Genomic DNA, 18,947 nt, shown 5'->3' with positions numbered 1-18,947 from the left:
AACAGTACGCCACGGGGTGTCAACTTTCCCATCCAACATATCTTTGTTAAAACTAAACACACAGTATTTATATAATTTTTTTCCAACACAGGATAAAAAATCAATATACACAGTACTGCAAGACTCCAAAAAAAAACCAGAATAATTTTCCACATTCACAGCAAAAACTAAATTTGGAAAAGGATCCGCTGGATTGGGTTCGATAAGCCCATCTCGGAACCTAGACAACAGAGTTAATTCAGTTGGTTCAAGTGTAGATTTCCATTTTGATAAAAGCTTTGTGATGATGCGAACAGACTTGAAGCCCAACTTTTGAGCAATTGTACCATTGTTCTTTAGGTCACAGTCTGTTTCCTTCAATAAAAGGCCCAAGGTTAGGATTCTGTTATCAATAAGGGCTTTGTTAAGTCCTGGAAATAAACCATTTCTAGACAAATCCATTCGTGTACCATATATTAAGGGCTCCTCCAATAACCAATGAAGTGATTGTAGATCCTCTGTTCGCTTGAAGTGAAAAAGATTCCAGATTTTAAAAATGTTCCTATAGAAAATTGGTAGTCCAGAAAAGTCTATGTCCGAAGAATTCACAAGGAAAAGATTTTTGTCCAATCCTAGACCTTTGAACTTGCGTAGAATGACATGGGAAACAGCACACCACTTCACATCAGAAGCACTAACCAACAGTTTCTGAATACGCTGAAGCCGAAAAGTTGCCACTCTGCTCTGCAGATGTACCAAACCTTGACCCCCTTCTTCTTTAGATAGAAAGAGCAAACTTTGAGGAATCCAATGTATATTGTCCCAAAAAAATTCAACTAAGATGGCTTGAACTTTCTTCAATAAAAGAGAGGGGGGATCAATACATGCAAACTTATGCCATAAAGAGGACGCAACCAAGTTATTAATTATTAGGATACGACCCCTATATGACATTGCTGGAGTCAGAAATTTCCATCTTTCTAAGCGACCTTTAATTTTTTCCACAACATTTTCCCAATTCATTTGTAAAGTAGAATCGTCTCCCAAAAAAACACCTAAGTATTTAAGACCTGTTCTTCCCCAAAAAAGACCTTCTGGTAACTTTGGCTTTCCTCTCAACCATTTACCTAATAAAAGAGTTTCACTTTTTCCCCAGTTTACATTTGCAGATGATAGCTTCTTAAAATCGGATAATATCTTCAATAATTTTTCAATGTCATCTTGATCATTAATCATTATGAGGACATCATCAGCATAGGCTGATAAAATAAAAATATCTTTGCAATTTGGCAAACATACACCTTTTAACTGAGCTCTAAATTGCTGTAAAAGGGGCTCAATTGCTAAGGAATAAAGCATTCCAGATAATGAGCATCCCTGTCGAACACCTCTATTCACTTTAACAGGAGCACATAAACCACCATTGATTTTAATAAGACTCTCAATATCACAATAAAGAACCTTTATGAGATCGATAAACTTTGGGCAAAAGCCGAATGATTTTAAAACTTTCCAAAGGTAACAATGTTCCACACGATCAAAAGCTTTTTCTTGATCTAAAGAGATTAAGCCACAATCCAAATTAAGCATCTTGGAGACCTCTAAAATATCACGAACCAACGAAATATTATCAATTATCGTTCTGCCAGGGACACAATAAGTTTGATCAGAATGGATGACAATATCCATTACTTCTGCTAATCGATTTGCCAGAATTTTAGAGAGCAATTTATACTCACTACAAAGCAGAGATATGGGAAGCCAGCATCTTATATCAGTGAGGTCGTCTTTCTTGGGCAAGAGGGTTAATACTGCTCTCCGGCAGCTTTGAGGTAGCCGGCCCTCAGCCAGGCTTTCATTCAACACCTCTAACACATCCTCTTCCAGGACAGCCCAGAAGGTCTTATACCACTCAATTGGTAGACCATCAACTCCTGGAGCTTTTCCTGACTCCATTCCTTGAAGTGCTTTAAACAACTCAGCTCTTCCAAGAGCACCTGAGATCTTTGCATTGTCTTCTTCTGATAATTGAGGTAGATCATCGAAAAAGGCATCCTCCCTCTCATATTCTGCTCTGAGTTCGTTCGTGTACAGTTTTTCGTAAAAACTGATTGCTCTCTTTCTAATTTCTTTGGGATTAGACAAAAGCTTACCAGACTCTGAACGTAGAGCATGGATAACTCTGCTCTGTCCATTTTTCCTTTCCAAGCCGAAAAAGAAACTGGAGGGAGCATCCATATGATTTAATTTTTGGAATCGTGATCTGACCAAAGCTCCTTGTGTTTTAACCTGCAGTAAATCATTCAGCTGTGTCTTCTTTTTTGCTAGAATATCAAAATAGTTTTGGGTTCTAGTTGATTCAGCCAATTCTTGTAGTTTTAGGATATCAGCCTCCAAGATACTTACATTTAAAAAGGTCTCAGCAGTGATATTAAGAGTATATTGTGTACAGAATTGCTTTATTTGGACTTTTCCATAGTCCCACCATTGCCTTACAGAGTTAAACGTTTCCTTCTTTGTCTTAAAATCATCCCAAAAAATTTTAAACATTTTTCTAAAATATTTATCATTTAATAAATTAGCGTTTAATTGCCAATAGGCACTCTTTGGTTTAATTGAATTAACAAACACATGACACTGTACCATACAATGGTCAGAGAAACCTACAGGAGTGATTAAACATTTTTTAATGATGTTGCAATGATGATTAAAAATATAAAACCTATCAAGCCTAGCTAAAGAAATCGTATTGTCACGAACATGTGTCCAAGTATACTGTCTTTGGGTTCCTTCTAAATGCCTCCACACATCACATAACTCATAGGTTTTAACAAGTTGAATAAGGCGTTTACGAGAAGGTGCGTGCGGTTCGATGTGATTTCTATCCAAGTTCGATACAGTACAATTGAAATCACCACCCAAAAAAAGAGTTTCTTCTCCGTGACAATTTTGTATAATAGAACTAAGTATGTCTAGAAAAACCATTCTTTCAACAGCAGAGGTAGGGACGTATACACAAATCAGAACAAAAGTACACTTTTCAAAAGTAACCCTTACTTTCAAGAGTCTTCCTTTAATGACTTCGTCAATCTGATATGTATGGGGAGACATTTTTTTTGTAAAAAGGATAGCAACTCCTCCACTGAGTGAGGTATTATGACTCAAGATTGAGAGCCCACTCCACTCTACTGCCCATTCAGGGGCATTTCTAATATCACTATGCGTCTCTTGTAGCATAGCAATATCTATTTTCTTTAGTTTAATTTCTTCAAACAAGCCAGCTCTTTTTTTTATATCTCTCAATCCATTAACATTGATTGTTGCTATGTTTACCTCACAAATAATTAAAGAAAAAAAGAGAAAAAATAAACAAAAAAACAGAGGTGAACACACATACTCTTTCATTGTTTTAAAGTTAGATCTTTCCACTGTCAACATTGTTATCCCCTAATGAAAGCTTTCTCACAATTTTTTTCAACCGGTAAACCTCCTTGTTTGTGAACAAACTCTCAGACATAGAAAACCTGACCTTGTCAGCAAATTTTCTTGTGTCTGGGAAAAAAACAACTACACACACACACCTCTTCTATTTTTTGTTGCTCTTAAAAAGAGTTTAATATCCTCAACTTCATAGCCGCTGCTAGTAAAGTCACTTTGAGACAAACAAATGCTGGAATCAGAGGATTCACTATCACTTTCTATGTCTTCATCAATATGTGTATTTCCAATGTCTATCTTTATGGCCTTTGCAATTTGAGGAGAATCAATATTTTTCCTTTTATTCGGGACTTTAAAATGAATTTGCTCTGTTTCTGTCTCGTTTTTATCCAGATGTTGATGAGACTGTGGCATATTAGACTCATCATCACCTTCTTGCATTTCTGTCTGTACACTAGGATCATATGTTTCAGTGTTAACAAGATCATTTTTACCAGCCATAGTAACAGAGCCAACTCCCTGAGATTCTAAACTCACTCTCTCAGATACAGCGTCTTCGATCCTCTTATCAGTATTCACGGTTTCACTCGCAGCAATACCCGATGATCCCGCTTTAACAGTCTCATTCACATCTTTCTCACTATCATCATTGACTTTGTTAGGACAAGAACGAATTAAATGTGTTGTTTCTCCACACCTAAAACACTTCATTTTCTCTGTTGTGACATAAATAATATAATCACAATCCTCTACTTTGAGCCGAAGTGATAAATCAATCTCTTCATCATCTTTTAAGATCATGAACAGATAGCGTCTAAAAGACACCACATGTTTCAACAACGGAGACTTGCATCCAACTGGAATCATCTTAATCGGTGATACAACTTTACCGTACCGTGACATAATATTAACTAGAGTTTCATCACTGACAAACGGAGGAACGTTCGATAATAACACTTTCTTGGACAGCATAGAAAGCGGGAGTACCGGAATAAAATTCTCACCCACAACAATGCCGGTTTCAACTAGCTCATTAGCTTTTTCAACTGAACTAAGAAAGATTACTACGGCACTGTTCATTCTAGAAAACTATAATACATGCTCATGTCCCACCATTTCACCTGCAGCCAAACAACATTCCTCTACAGTCACCGCGGACGCCACTTTCACTCCGTGACGCCGTGTGAGGGAGCTTAAAATTTGCGATCGCGGGGCCGCCATGCTGCCTACAGCAACAGCAGCACACACGGCCCAACTCAATAATAACAACACGAAAAAAAAAAACTCCAATTACTAAACTAATCCTACAAGCAGAGAAAAAAAAGGAAGGAAAAGTACTCACATTCACTTCTCACACTCAAGCCACTCAGCCTCACACACCTGTCCACTCGCACCGGAAACGGAGAGAGAGAGAGAGAGAGAGAGAGCGAGCCGTCTTCAAACAACAGGAGCGCTGTCTTGCTCTCTCTCCCTCCCGCATATTAATCAATTGATGCGATGGTGTCGATGTTTAAATCATTTAAAATGAGAATGTAAGTGTGCTCACCCCATTTTTGTTTTAAAGAAAAAATATCGCAATATATATAGCGCAGAAAAATAAAATATCGCAATGTCATTTTTTCCCAATATCGTGCAGCCCTACTGCTGACTCTCTCCACAGTTGAGCTGTCAATGGCCAGTGGGGGGTGTTCAACAGAGTTTCTCCTGAAGTCCATCACAACCTCCTTTGTCTTTTCCACATTGAGGGACAGGTTGTTAGTGCCACACCATTCAGCCAGCTGTGCTACTTCCTCTCTGTAGTGCGTTTCATTGCTGTTGCTGATTAAACCTACTGTACCACAGATGTGTCATCCTCAAACTCTATGATGTGGTTTGAGCTGAACTTGGCAGTGCAGTCATGGGTCAGAAGTGTGAAGAGCAGCGGGCTGAGCACATAGCCTTGTGGGTCACCTGTGCTCAGTGTGGTAGTGCTCGAGGGGTTGTGGCCAACATGGACTGACTGAGGTCTTCCGGTTAGAAAATCCAGGATTCAATTACTGAGGGAGGTATTTAGGCCCAGTATGTTAGTTTGTTGATGAGCTGTTGTGGGATTATTGTGTTGAATGCTGAGCTGAAGTCGATGAACAGCATTCTAGCACAGGAGTCTTTATTTTCTAGGTGGGTAAGAGCCAGGTGGAGGAAATTGCATCATCTGTAGATCAGATCATGTCTGTGGTAGAACACTGACTGAAGGAACAGAAGAGTGTGAAAGCATCTGGATTATAATTAGGACTTTCACATGACCTCAGTGTGTCAAAGAGTTCATCAAAAGTGGCTCAGAAATAAACACTAATCTCACATATAATATCACCAAAATATTATCACCAAAAATAAATAATCACCAAAACAGTGGAATATACCTTTGAGAAAGAACATACCTTTGGTGATTACGTGTTCTTATCTGAACATGCTCTCTGTCTTGTCACGAAGGGTTTTAGGGTAAATAAGTCCACATATCTAAGAGACAAACGGCCCATTAACACATGATCAGCTCTGTGAGGTTGTTAGACGCAGGAGCTGCTGCTTGCCTTATCTGTGTTTCAGAAGCAGACGAGTGTGTTTCTGCAGAAGCTTCTTCATTCTGAAATTGATCAGCATAACCACACACACACACACACACACACACACACACTCACACACACACACACACATACATTCCTCATGTGGCTCTCATGCTGCATGGAAGAGAGAGATAAATAAATAAGCTATAAATATACATGATCTGGGCCACACTAAGCCTTAAGTGAGTTATACATCAACAATACTCAACATATTGTAAAGAGAAATTTACAAATGTACAAATATGTTCCAGAAATGTGTCATTTTTGATAAAATCATCCCGACCCAGGTTTTGCACAAGAAGCAATCAAAATGTCACAGATAAATATAATCAAAGACACACTCCAATACTTTGAAACCAGTTCTTGTCAAGTTTGAACCTAAATGCCTCTCACTCTACTTACACAGTAAGTCTGTAAGTGTCACATCTAGATTTCTAGGGGAAATCCAAACACAGTATACAGCTACATTTAAGACATGAAGACGCAAGAGCAGACAAACTCAGTGCACATACAGGAACTTGAGTACTCAGACCAAACTATATGATCATTTACTAGACACACCTGAACAGAATAATACAATCAACACAACCAGGGAAACAGAGTCAGACTAATAACCCAAAGTTTGCGAATTCGAGTCTCGGACCATCAGGGATTGTAGGTGGGGTGAGTGAACGTCACCATACTTGGCTCTATGTCACTTCTCTTTCACAATTTATTTTCAGGGAAACACAGTGAATGTAGTTCCAGGCAGCTCTTGACAGCATTACATATTCATATCACTACACCAAATGATTTGAGATATTTCAAAGGTCCTTATAGCTTTCAACAGCAAAATAACCGAAACCTGCAATGACACCGGCCAAACAAATAAATATAGTAGACAACAGGATAAGAAGCACAGATCACCTCACAGAGACACACACATACAGTTTGCACACTGATGTTAGCACTACTCTGACGATTTCATCAGTAACATCAACTTAACAACTACATGTCTTCTCACAAGCGAGGTAACAACAACGGGTCTGTTCGTGGAGAAAATAAACTCAAGTTTGACTATAATAACTAGAGACACTGCTTTCGAACACTATTGAGAGACACACATAGGTGATCTCTCTCTCTTTCTGTCATAACTTAGTTATTAATTGTGTTAACTGCAGTAGTCTGATCATTACTAGGTTTAAAATGACCAGGGGCGCTGCACAAGATCCCGGGCCCTATGCATAAGCAGTCCTAATGCACCCCCCCCCCCTTGAAAATATATATTCCAGACTTTTCAAGGGCCCTCTCTTCCTTTGGGGCCCTGGTAACCAGTACTGGTTTTACCCCCAGTCCGACGCCCCTGAAAATGACATTTTAGCAGTAGCAACGGGGGCTTAGGATGAGATGTGGAAGAAATAATTCAACTCACAACAGCGTTTTAAGTACAAACACTGAACAAATGCCTTGAAATATCTCATCTGATCGATGTCTTGTCTTATATGTGGAATAATTGACTTCAGTCCATTCAATTATTAGGAAATAATGGGAGTAAAATAACGCTTCGCTTCATAGACATATCACCACCTCAGGTGTGCATTATTTTCTAATAGTCCAATGGCCCAGAGCCAATTATTCCTTACATATCTTTGCCAAAACTGTCCCAGATACATTTTAATATGCTTGGGCCACATTTGATGAAACATATGTGGACCACATTTGGTTTACACTCTGATTCCTGACCACTCCTTTGTCAACTGGTGCAGAGCTTGAAGTGGGCCGGGGTTCTGTCAGGGTCCTAATACCTTTTTTTTTTTACATTGGGGTCACTGGCCTTCGGTCCTCACAAGAAAAAAATAAATAAATAAAATAGTTAATAGTTAATAGTTAATGTTTATCTGAAAGTGTAATCAGGTTTTCTGTTAGGGGTAGGATTAGGATTAAGCTTCGGTTAGGGGATAGAACATATCATTAGGTCAGTATTAAAGTAATAGAAGTCTATGGAAAGTTCCCACAATTCACAGAAACAAACATGTGTGTGTGTGTGTGTGTGTGTGTGTGTGTTTGACAGTACTACTTTAAGGTTTACCATCAGAAGTTCAGCAGCAGTTGAGTTTCCCCTTTTATTGCTGTAACTTGTTTGCTCCTGATGCAATGTGCTGAAACACACAAGTGTGTTTGTGTGAGTCACTGCGCTCAAATCAGACAATTATGAGCTTCTTCAGGTTTGTGGCTCCACACATGTTTACACAGTCACAACAACACGCCAACATCCAAAACAAACATAAACTCTCCGAAATCAAGATACATGTGCTCGAAGAGCAAAATAACTCACTTTCTGTGGGATAATATTGTTTTATATTTTAATTAAGAAGATTTTTTTTGATCCTTTGACAGATTGTTATTTATTTATTGAATTTTTTTCTCATTTTAAGAAGTATAAACTCAGTAAATTGTAGCACATTTATTTAGAAAGTGAGACTTAATAGCTTGTCCTTTCGCTTCTCCAGTAAATGAATTTAAAATGTTTAAATGTTTGTACAGGAAAACAAGACAACAACTGAGAGAAATTCATTTTTATTCAGTAAAGTTTATGCAGTGCAGTGCAGGAAAAAAAAAAAAAAAAAAAAAAAAAAAAAAAATATATATATATATATATATATATATATATATATATATATATATATATATATATATTACATTAGTAAAATGTAAAATAATAACTTTTTATGTTAAAATCAAACAATCGATACCCCCCAGATTTAAAAAGTAACTCAAATGTAACATAACACATTACTTTCCATAAAAAGTAACTACGTAATGTAAGTAGGGGACTGACACGATATTGCAATGCATTACTTTTAAAAGTAACTTTCCCCAGCGCTGAAGCACAGGACCATCATCACACAGAATCCATGATCTCTGATCGTCTGCCGCTCAGGGTCTGACGTCTGGATCAGCTGGAAACACAAACTCAAGATCGCTCGAGTTATCCTGTAAAAGAGCAGTGATATTCAGCATGTAACTGTCAGATGAGAACAGGCTCGAGCTGGATTTGGATTAGTTTCATAACTGAAGAGTTTTGCACCAGTAACACAGTTGTTCTCTGACTGTGGATCTGCTGGGAAACAGTGTGTGCTGTATGAAGATATGATGCCTCTTCTGTTCTGAACGAGCTGATCTGACTCTCAATGCAGTTCACTTACACAGCATCACCAAAGCATTGACCAAACAACACGAACAAAGAACAAATAAGGATCATATAATACATAAAAAACAAGAATAGATCTGTAAATCAGTTAGTAAATAATAATTACATTTTTTTTTTATAAACAACAAAAAAAAAAAAAAAAAGAAAAAAAGGATATTATCTTGCTTTAGTTTTTTCCACTGGCTGATACATATCTTGCTGCTCTTGGGATCATGCTGGAGTTTTCCCCAGATAATAACTTCCTTTGGTAATGTCATCAGATGTGTCTGTGTTTGTTGGGAGAGTGGTGAAGAGTCTCAGTCCTCTCTCTGCTGTCTGATCTGTGTGAGTGTCTTTCTCAGTCTGTAATGTAGTGGCATCTTTACCAGGCCGTGTAGTTTCGTCTCTGTGACTGTGTTTGGTCTGCTCTGCTGGTTCGGTGGAGTGTGAGTTTCTGCTGTCATTGCCTGATATGAGCTCGGATCACTGTGTTTGAGCTGCTGGTAGATTTTCACAGCTCTTCTCAAATATTAATTAAATGGGGTTCTATTATGCTTTTTCTCAAAGTCTTGATTCTGTTTTGGCGGGGTTCTAGAACATGCTCTCATTCTTGGTCGAAAAACACATAATTTCCACGTAATTTACATTACTACAAGACCTTTCTCCCCAGCCTGGCACAAACGACCTGATTAGTTCTGGGTTTGATGAACGCCTGTCTTCTGAAAAACAAAATGTGATTGGTTAGCTGTCCAGGTGCGTTGTGATTGGCTAATAGCTTCGAACGTGTTTCAGTATCGCCTCGCCCCGTCAATATTGCCATATCAATTTGAGAGTGATTCAGACCCCGAGAATATTGAACAAGAGGATCGCGCAGAACTTTTGCATGCACGGATTTTGCTAGACATTTTAGAGTGGTAACATTATTGTTGTATTTTTGGCTAAATCACATTTTTGACACGATGTCAACAACTTCTTAAAAATAACTGAATTTACCATGTACAGTTAATGCATATGTATTATGTTTATTGTTATTTAATTCTAAAATTATAATATGAATTGCAGTGAAACTGTTATACAGTATATATAAGCAGACTGATTCTCTGCCAGCAGGAGGCGCTGTTGGAGTGCTACAGATTGAGGTTTCCGCGATCACCTTAACCATTCCAATCTCTGCTATTATTTTTATGATATATCTAATTGGTCGCTTTGTGATATCATAAATCCCGGAAAACCACACTGTATCGCACACAAGCCATTCTTTTTTGTTCTTGAAAACTAAATATCTCATTTTTAAGCCCAAACATACACACTACACACTGACTAACAAAGTGAAAAAACATAATAGGACCCCTTTAAAATTGTGCATTGTCCTAATTCAGCTCTGCACGAGTTATTTGTGGTTGTTCTGTTTACTTTTAGGATGCTTTACAAATGTGTGTATGCTTAATATATGTTGCTTCTTTTTCCCATTTAGACCAATCTGAGGTTATTATAGGTCTCTCTCTCTCTCTCTCTCTCTCTCGTGGGTCCGTCTCACAGGTGGCTGTCAGCTGGTTATCTTTCTCGCTGTAATGATTTATTTATCGTAATAACACTGGAGTCCAGGCCAGAAACGAGCACTGAAAACATTAACATAATGCCAGAGCATTACCACACACACACACACACTCACTCTCTGACACACACACTCACACTCACACACTCTCTGACACACACACACACACACACACACACTCACACACTCACTCTCTGAGACAAACACACACTCACTCACTCACACACACACACACACACACACACTCACTCTCTGACACACACACACACACACAAATAATGAGAATTTCCCTCGTTCTTGAATCATGGTCATGTAAACAATGTTTCGCACAAGGACACACATGAAAGCGTCTCGTCTCATCAGCGACACATAGACAGTCCCTCACACAGCTCATAGTACACTCTGAAGAATAAAGCTTCTTCACCGGCATCCATGATCCTTTATTTTCAGAGTGTAGAGAAGAGCCTGAAGCTCTGATGGAGGTCCGTCATTAAAGCCCACAGCTCTCAGAGAACGACAGCAGACATAAAAATGTGTTGCGCTGTACGGAAGAACGAACGACAGAAAGAGTGAGCGATGCTGCGATGATGACCAGCACTCTGGAAACACTTCTTCAGCGCAGCTGATGCACAGATCCACCGGCTGTCTGAGCACTCTTCATTAGAAGCTGCTTTGTGTTTTGTTGTGGAGAGGTGAAGACAAATAATTTCGGCTTAGTGCCTGATAGTCGCTGAATAAAAAAAGAATTTGACAGATAAAGTCATCTGCCTCGTTGCCAAGTGTTATCAGCGCAGGTTTTAATTGGACACGTTCAGTCAGAACGACCAAAAACATAATTATTATTCAACAAATAAGTGATCCTGACAAATCATTTTAAAAAGCCAAGCGATGCAGTAAACACATTTACGAGCATGTGTTGGTTTCATAATGACTACATCTCCCTCAGGATGATAGAAATACACTCTCAATCAGAGCTTTTTGCAGGAAATGCATCTGAACTGCAGAAGAGACGTGAACTGAGTTATGAAACAGAGCCACATGAGACATGCACACACACTCAGAAGAAGGCTTTAGAGCAATTTAATTGTGTTTGCCTTACTGAAACATTAGTCTTTTGGTTAAAGTCTTAAGTGAAAATCTGAACCCTTATCAGGCAGGATTATTATAATTATAATTAACTAAAGCTACAGCCATTCAAAAAATCTGTTACTGAAAATAAAATAAATCTTAACTGGAATCTAGTTTCCCTTCGAGGGAACATCGGAATGCGTTGAATGACACTTTGGGGGAAGCCCCTCAGCGTAGCACCTCTGAAGTATGAATAAAACTGAGCCAATCCTGGTTGGTGTTGCGTCATGACGTAATTTGTGGTGGCATATGTGGAAGCTATAAAAAGGATGCCGGCACACAACAGAGACAGCTTTCTGTTCTTCAGCAAACACTCTCTGTCTCTTGTTTGTCTTATTTGGTGGTTTATTGTCTAAACAGTCACAAGCATTACTATGGCGAGCACAAGCAGTTTCACGAGGTGTGTGCATCCCTGCCCACGTTATATCACAGGTGGGGACACACACTGTATGGGTGTACACTGTTGGGAGTGCAGCATGCGCGAGCAGCTCTCGAGGGGGCTGCTTGCGACGATTGTGAGAGATTGCCAATCCGTGTGCTGCGCTCTCACCTGGCCATTTTCAATGAGGATGGCCAGGCTCGCGAGCCCCGTGGTGCGGGACCCGCGTCCGCTGAGGTGGCGTGGCAACGCTCTTCATGGGGCTCGCAGATGGATCTGAAGGGGGATCCTGAGACTGCCGAGGCACGCTTTCGTGATTCATCCGCCAGTTCTGATGCTCTCTCGCCTTCTTCCGCACGAGTGGAGAGCCCGATGCTTGAGCTGTCTGCTTCCGAGGAAGTAGACGTGCTCAGCAGTGAAGGCGGGGATTTTGGGGATGACTCGCCACCCAGTGTCCCCACATATGAGGAGCTGGTGGAGGTTGTCTCTCGTGCAGTGGCCCGTCTTAATACCAGTTGGCCACATGAGAGGCAGGAAACGCTTATTAAAAAAAGCAAGTTGGATGAGCATTTCCTGCAGCACAGAAAGCAACCTCGTCATCAGGGTTTACCATTCTTTCCCGTCGGGCTGGTGCTAGTCTGCATACAATGGCAGTACTGCAAGCATACAAGGTCTACCTTCTTAAGGATATTGATGAGGGCGAGGGTCCAACTCTGGAAGTTATTGCGGAGTTGAGGAAGGCTGCAGATCTGTCTCTCCGAGTCACCAAGGAAATGGCCCGCGCTATTGGCCGTTCCATGAGGCAATGGTGGTCTCGGAGAGACACCTATGATTAAATCTGTCGGGCATCAAGGAGAAAGACAGGGCTTTCCTCCTTGATGCCCCGATTTTGCCTTCTGGCCTGTTCGGCGACTCGGTTAATATTGTCGTCGACAGGTTTCAGGAGGCGAATAAACAGTCTGCAGCCTTCAGACAATACCTCCCTCGCTGCTCGAAGCCTAAGAAGCCTGCCCCAATCGGGCAGCCGCAGCCATCCGCCAGCTCCTCCGCCAGCTCCTCCGCCTACAGACAGGTGCAAAAAGAGAGCGTCGCTTCTAGAGCCCCCTCCCCCCTCAAGCACCCTGGGGGCATAGACGACGCTCTCAGCCTAAGCCGGGCGACCTGAGGGCCATCCTGCAGGCGAAGAAGGCTTCAACAAAGAGATCCTAGCCAGCCTAGGTCCTCTGTGGGAGGCCCCACCCGTGGTCTCCAGCGAACGCAACCTGCACTGTCCGCCCCGCAGTCTTGCGACCAGGCAGCATTCACGTCCGCACATCGAGAATCGTTTTCAGTCGAACCCTGCTGGAGATCAGTTTCAGGGGGCCAAGAATGGATCCCGATTAATACCTGAAGCCAGCCTCGAGAGGCTGGTCCCCTTAGTAGAGTATTTCGATGCATGGAAAAATCTCACAAATATTTCTCCTTGGGCTCTGCGCACCATTCAAAAGGGGTACAGACTACAGTTCGGTTCCCGCCCACCAAAGTTCAACGGGGTGGTCTGGACTGTAGTCAACCCAGAGCAGAGTCGGGTATTGGAACAAGAAGTAAACTCTCTGCTGGTAAAGGAGGCTATAGAACGTATTTCTCCTCCAGACAGGGAGTCTGGGTTCTACAGCCGCTACTTCTTAGTTTCCAAGAAAGATGGGGGGTTGCATCCAATAATAGATCTCAGGCACTTGAATCAGTCTCTGAGGAGATTCAGGTTCAAGAGGCTCACTATTCTCATCATCGTGAACCAAATTCATTCAGAGGATTGGTTTGTCACGATAGATCTGAAGGACACATACTTCCACATTTCCATCCCTCCATCTCAAAGGAAGTTCCTGAGGTTCGCCTTCGGGAGCGAGGCGTACCAATATCGGGTTCTTCCATTCGGCCTAGCTCTCTCCCCTCGCACATTTACAAAATGTATGGATGCAGCTCTAGCACCGCTGAGGCTTCAGAGTCTCATGGTTCTCAATTATATCGACGACTGGCTGATTCTAGCCCAGTCACAAGAGCTGGCAGTTCGGCATCGAGATGTTGTCCTTGCCCACATCCACAGCCTGGGGTTGAGACTCAACACGAAAAAGAGCGTGTTGGCACCAGCCCAGAGAACCATGTTCCTGGGAGTAGTGTGGGATTCAGTCACGATGCGGGCACAATTGTCTCATGCACAGATCGAATCCATCCTGGCCATGGTGACCAGGATAAAGCTAGGCCAAGCCATCACTGTAAAAGATTTCCAGAGAGTGTTAGGTCTCATGGCAGCAGCATCCAATATCATTCCATTCGGTCTCCTGCACATGAGGCCCTTGCAGTGGTGGTTGAAAACCAAGGGGTTCTCCCCGAGGGGAAGCCCATTTCGCATGATCAGGGTTATGTGCAGATGCCTTCGTACCCTATCTATCTGGAACAGAGAGCTTAGTTTCTGTCCCAAGTTCCCGTGCTGGGAGCGTCATGTCGCCGGAAAGCCGTCTCAACAGACGCCTCCCTCAGGGACTGGGCCGCGGTCATGGACGGCCGCTTTACGAGAGGTCTATTGCAGGACCATCATTCCTCCTGGCATATAAACTGCCTGGAAATGTTGGTGGTATTCTGAGCTTCCTGTCGGATCTGAAGGGTCATCACGTCCTTGTGAGGATGGACAATATGTCGGTGGTGGCCTATATAAACCATCAAGGGGGTCTGAGGTCTCGCCCTCTATGCAGACTGGAGCATCAGATTCTCCCTCACACATCCAGCCCCACTGGGGTTGGATGCCATGGTACAGACGTGGCTGAGGCTGCGTCTGTATGCTTTTCACCCGATTGCTCTGCTCCCGGGAGTTCTAGAGAAGGTACGTCGCAACGGCATCAGTCTATTATTGGTAGCCCCATTGTTGCCGGCCTGAGTATGGTTCTCAGACATAATATTACTCCTGAACGGCCCTCCATGGGAGCTTCCAATCAGAAGGGACATGCTTACACAGGCAGAGGGCTCAATACTTCACCTTTGGCCCGAACTATGGAAACTGTGGGTCTGGCCCCTGAGGGTGCACAGTACAGAGAGGCCGGCCTGTCAACAGGAGTAGTGGAGACCATACTCAGCACTAGAACTCCCTCCATGAGAAAATTGTACGCCCTAAAATGGAATGTTTTCACCGTACCAGGGTTACCCCTTAGGACCTGGCAGTGGTTCTCGAAGGGTTGGTTGAGGCCCCCTTCGAACCGCTGGAGTCGGCTGAGGCCAAGAACCTTTTCCTTAAGGTGGCTTTCTTGTTGGCCATTACTTCTCTGAGGAGGGTAGGAGATCTCCAGGCACTCTCTATATCTAACGGGTGCCTGGAGTTTGCTCCAGGCGACATCAAAGTCATCCTACTTCCTAGGCTATTTCCCCAAGGTGCCGTCTAATGTGGCACAGCCTACGGTTCTGCAGGCTTTTCATCCTCCACCTCACGTGACGGCGGATGAGGAGAGACTTCACCTGCTCTGCTCTGTCAGAGATCTCAAAATATATATCCAGAGGTCCTCCCCATGGTGAAAGTCAGACCAGTTGTTAGTGTGTCTCGGGTCGCCCAAGAAGGGGCTTCCTGCTTCCAAACAGACCATTAGCAACTGGATTGTACAAGCTATATCTATGGCCTACCAGGTGCGCAATTTGCTTTCACCTCTGGCCGTGAGGGCTCACTCTACCAGAGGCATGGCGTCCTCCAGAGCCCTCCTTTCAGGGGCCCCCATCCAGGAGGTCTGCGATGCAGCAGGATGGGCCACCCCTCACACTTTTATTAGATTTTACAGCCTGGACATTCCATTGACACCTGGCATCCTTGTGCTCTTGTCCTAAGTGTGCCTGTGCGCAGCTTCACACTAGGACAGACAGGGCTCGTTGTGGCATAGTGGGTACTCGTTCCCCCAAAGTGTCATTCGACGCAGTTCGATGTTCCCTCGAAGGGGAACGTCTCGGGTTACGACTGTAACCCTTGTTCCCCGAGAAAGGGAACGAGAACTGCGTCCCTTCGCCACACCTCCACCTGCCTTGGAGCGCTTGCTTCATCACAGAAGCTGTCTCTGTTGTGTGCCAGCGTCCTTTTTATAGCTTCCGCATATACCGTCACACATTACGTCATGACGCATCAAGTTTAACTTGATGTACTAAAATAACTAAAATAATAATATATATATATATATATATTGATCCATACAATGTATTGTTGTCTATTGCTACAGATATAACTGTGCTACTGCTTCTGTTCTGCAGGGACAGATATGAAAAATGCAAATATAAAATTAAATAAATAAATAAATAAGTCAGTAAAATCAAACTCCTAATATTAACCCTAACTAATAAATAGCTCTTGTAGTCTTCACACTGCTGAAACAGAGGCGTGTTGTTGTCAGTATGGTGGAGCGTGTGATAGCTGTATTAATGCGTGACTCTGACGGAGAGTTTGGCGTTTAGCTGCGCTCTGAAGAAGTGTTTCTCGCTCCAGAGCCGCTCCGAGCAGCACAATCACAATGACTCTGTAATCCAGTGTCTCTGTCTGCTCTCTCCTCCTGACGCTCTCTCACCGCAGGTCACCATCTCAGTGGACGGCATCCTGACCACCACCGGATACACGCAAGAGGACTACACCATGCTGGGCTCCGACGACTTCTTCTACATCGGAGGAAGCCCAAACACAGCCGACCTGCCCGGATCTCCGGTCAGCAACAACTTCATGGGCTGCCTGAAAGACGTGAGTCTGACGAACGCCAGCGAAGCCTGCAGCTGTTCCCCGTTACACATGACAGCCAACATGTCTTTGGAAATCTCTCGCCAAATATTGAATTCAGTCTGTTTTGTAGAGCTGCCCCTAATAGTCGACTAACCATTAGCTAGGCTGGGACCTCCAAAATGTTATTAGCTTTAGCTTAGTCATAAAAAAAAAACACACCTGAGATGCATGAGCTCAGATCAGTCAGTTCCAGAAAGAAACACAAAGACTGTGCTAACTGGAAGAAAACCGGCTGATAAAAAGATGTAATATAAGATTCGGTGATAATATAGCATCATCAGAGATTTATAAGCAGGAACGCCACAGGTGAGAAAAAAATCCCCAAAAATGATCAAAGTTTTTTTTTGGTAAGTTGTTATATACTGTGTGAGCAAAGTCAGTTTTAGTCCAATCTGATATGAGTAACTATTACACAAAATCCTCCAGATCTAAACGAGTCAAACACAAGCTGAGGGTCAAAGGTGAAGTGCATCGTCTCTGTTTGTGTGAGCAGATGTAAGGATGAGTGCTCAGCCAATGGCCTGAGTTTGGGGGTGGGGCTAACTGTTTGAGGGACAGCAGGTGGGCGGAGTGTATTACTGTTATCACTGTAAATATAGTTTCGCTGCTTGTACTACATTAAAATGAGCTAAAGCAACTGCTGAACATTTTGTCACTACTTCAGTTTATTGTGCTCAGTGCACTTATGTAAATATTCAGAATTATGTAAATATGTAAAATTCACAACTGGGCAGTGGATTTCTAGCTCTGCATAACATTTAATTAATTTCAAACATAGAAATGAAGAGTTTTTGGAGTAAAGAGAAAGACCTGCTGGGGTTTGACATTTAAAAAGTGTTCATGTTGAGGTTTTTGCGGTTCTCATGAATTCTGTGTAGTTATTACTGCCACTCACTCTTTTAAGGTCAGTCTTGTAATGGACAGTATTTACAATGCCTAGTATAAAAACAATGTTATCCTGATTTCTTTTAGTGTCATAGTTGTTCATTTTTGACAGTCTTTACTCAAAACATGTGAGGAAGTCTACCTAAACTAATTGAGAGCAAATTTTTAATAATTTTTTTTTTTTTTTCATTGAATGCCAAATAGCAGATTTAATTTGATTATACTGTTGGAATATCATTAGTGTCCCATGGAGCAAAACCCCATGTGAATAGAAACTATATTTAAGAGTGTTAAATGCTGCAGTTAGACTAATATTTCATGTAATTTCTTCTGTCATTTATTTATTTCCTATTGAGGTTACTCGTAATTCGCCTGTTCACCTGTTTGGATGATATATTCTTTTGCAAGTAATAACAACTTTTATGAATCTTTGGTGCATTTAGTCTTAAACAAATGCCTCCTTTTCATAAATATTGCTTCCAGCGCTGTTCTGTGAATGGCTGTGTTTATAATCGCAGCTGAATTTGTGTCTGTAGTGACAGAAATTAATGTTTATTATTAATTACATAAGATGGACAAACTTAAAGGAGTCATTTCCCTGCTGAAAATAGTGCTAGAAATGTTTTATTATTATTATTATTAGTAGTAGTAATATTAATCTGTGGTACAATAAACTTGCGCTAGGTGCAGATGAATGCAAACAATCAGTGAGACTGCACTGATACAAATGAGTCTGTGCTGAAGTAGATACTACAGAAAAACAAATGTATTTTAGATATGAGAAAGTTAGTTCAGGAAATAATATTAATAATAATAATAAAAGTAAATTATATATTGGTACTCAGTTCAAGCTTGTAGAAGTTAAAGTGTAAATACAAACGTTACAAAATTAAGTAAAACCTATTCAACTTTTCTGAAAGTGGTGAATTGTCAAGAGTAGTTAATAAGGTTGTATTTACAGTGTTTTATCATTGCTTCTGTTGTTAGGTTTAGTTTCATCTGGAGTTCATGTTCTACTCAGAATGACTCTGAATGTTACA

The 18,947-nt window shown here is 41.6% G+C and overlaps 1 protein-coding gene across 7 annotated transcripts in view; it reads left to right on the top strand.

Moving 5' to 3' along the window:
• The window catches only part of LOC132137490 (neurexin-2-like), a 430,743-nt gene that overhangs the window by 233,179 nt on the left and 178,617 nt on the right, over positions 1–18,947 (top strand). For all 7 annotated transcript variants that reach the window (XM_059547511.1, XM_059547513.1, XM_059547509.1 and 4 more), the window contains one exon: positions 16,822–16,983. In XM_059547511.1, coding sequence (XP_059403494.1) covers positions 16,822–16,983 — 162 coding nt within the window. The remainder of the gene's footprint in view (positions 1–16,821; positions 16,984–18,947) is intronic.

Source organism: Carassius carassius, unplaced genomic scaffold (genome assembly GCF_963082965.1).
Source record: "Carassius carassius unplaced genomic scaffold, fCarCar2.1 SCAFFOLD_64, whole genome shotgun sequence".
NCBI lineage: Eukaryota > Metazoa > Chordata > Actinopteri > Cypriniformes > Cyprinidae > Carassius > Carassius carassius.
The sequence above is the reverse complement of the archived record's forward strand: the minus strand, read 5'-3'. Positions and strand labels throughout refer to the sequence as shown.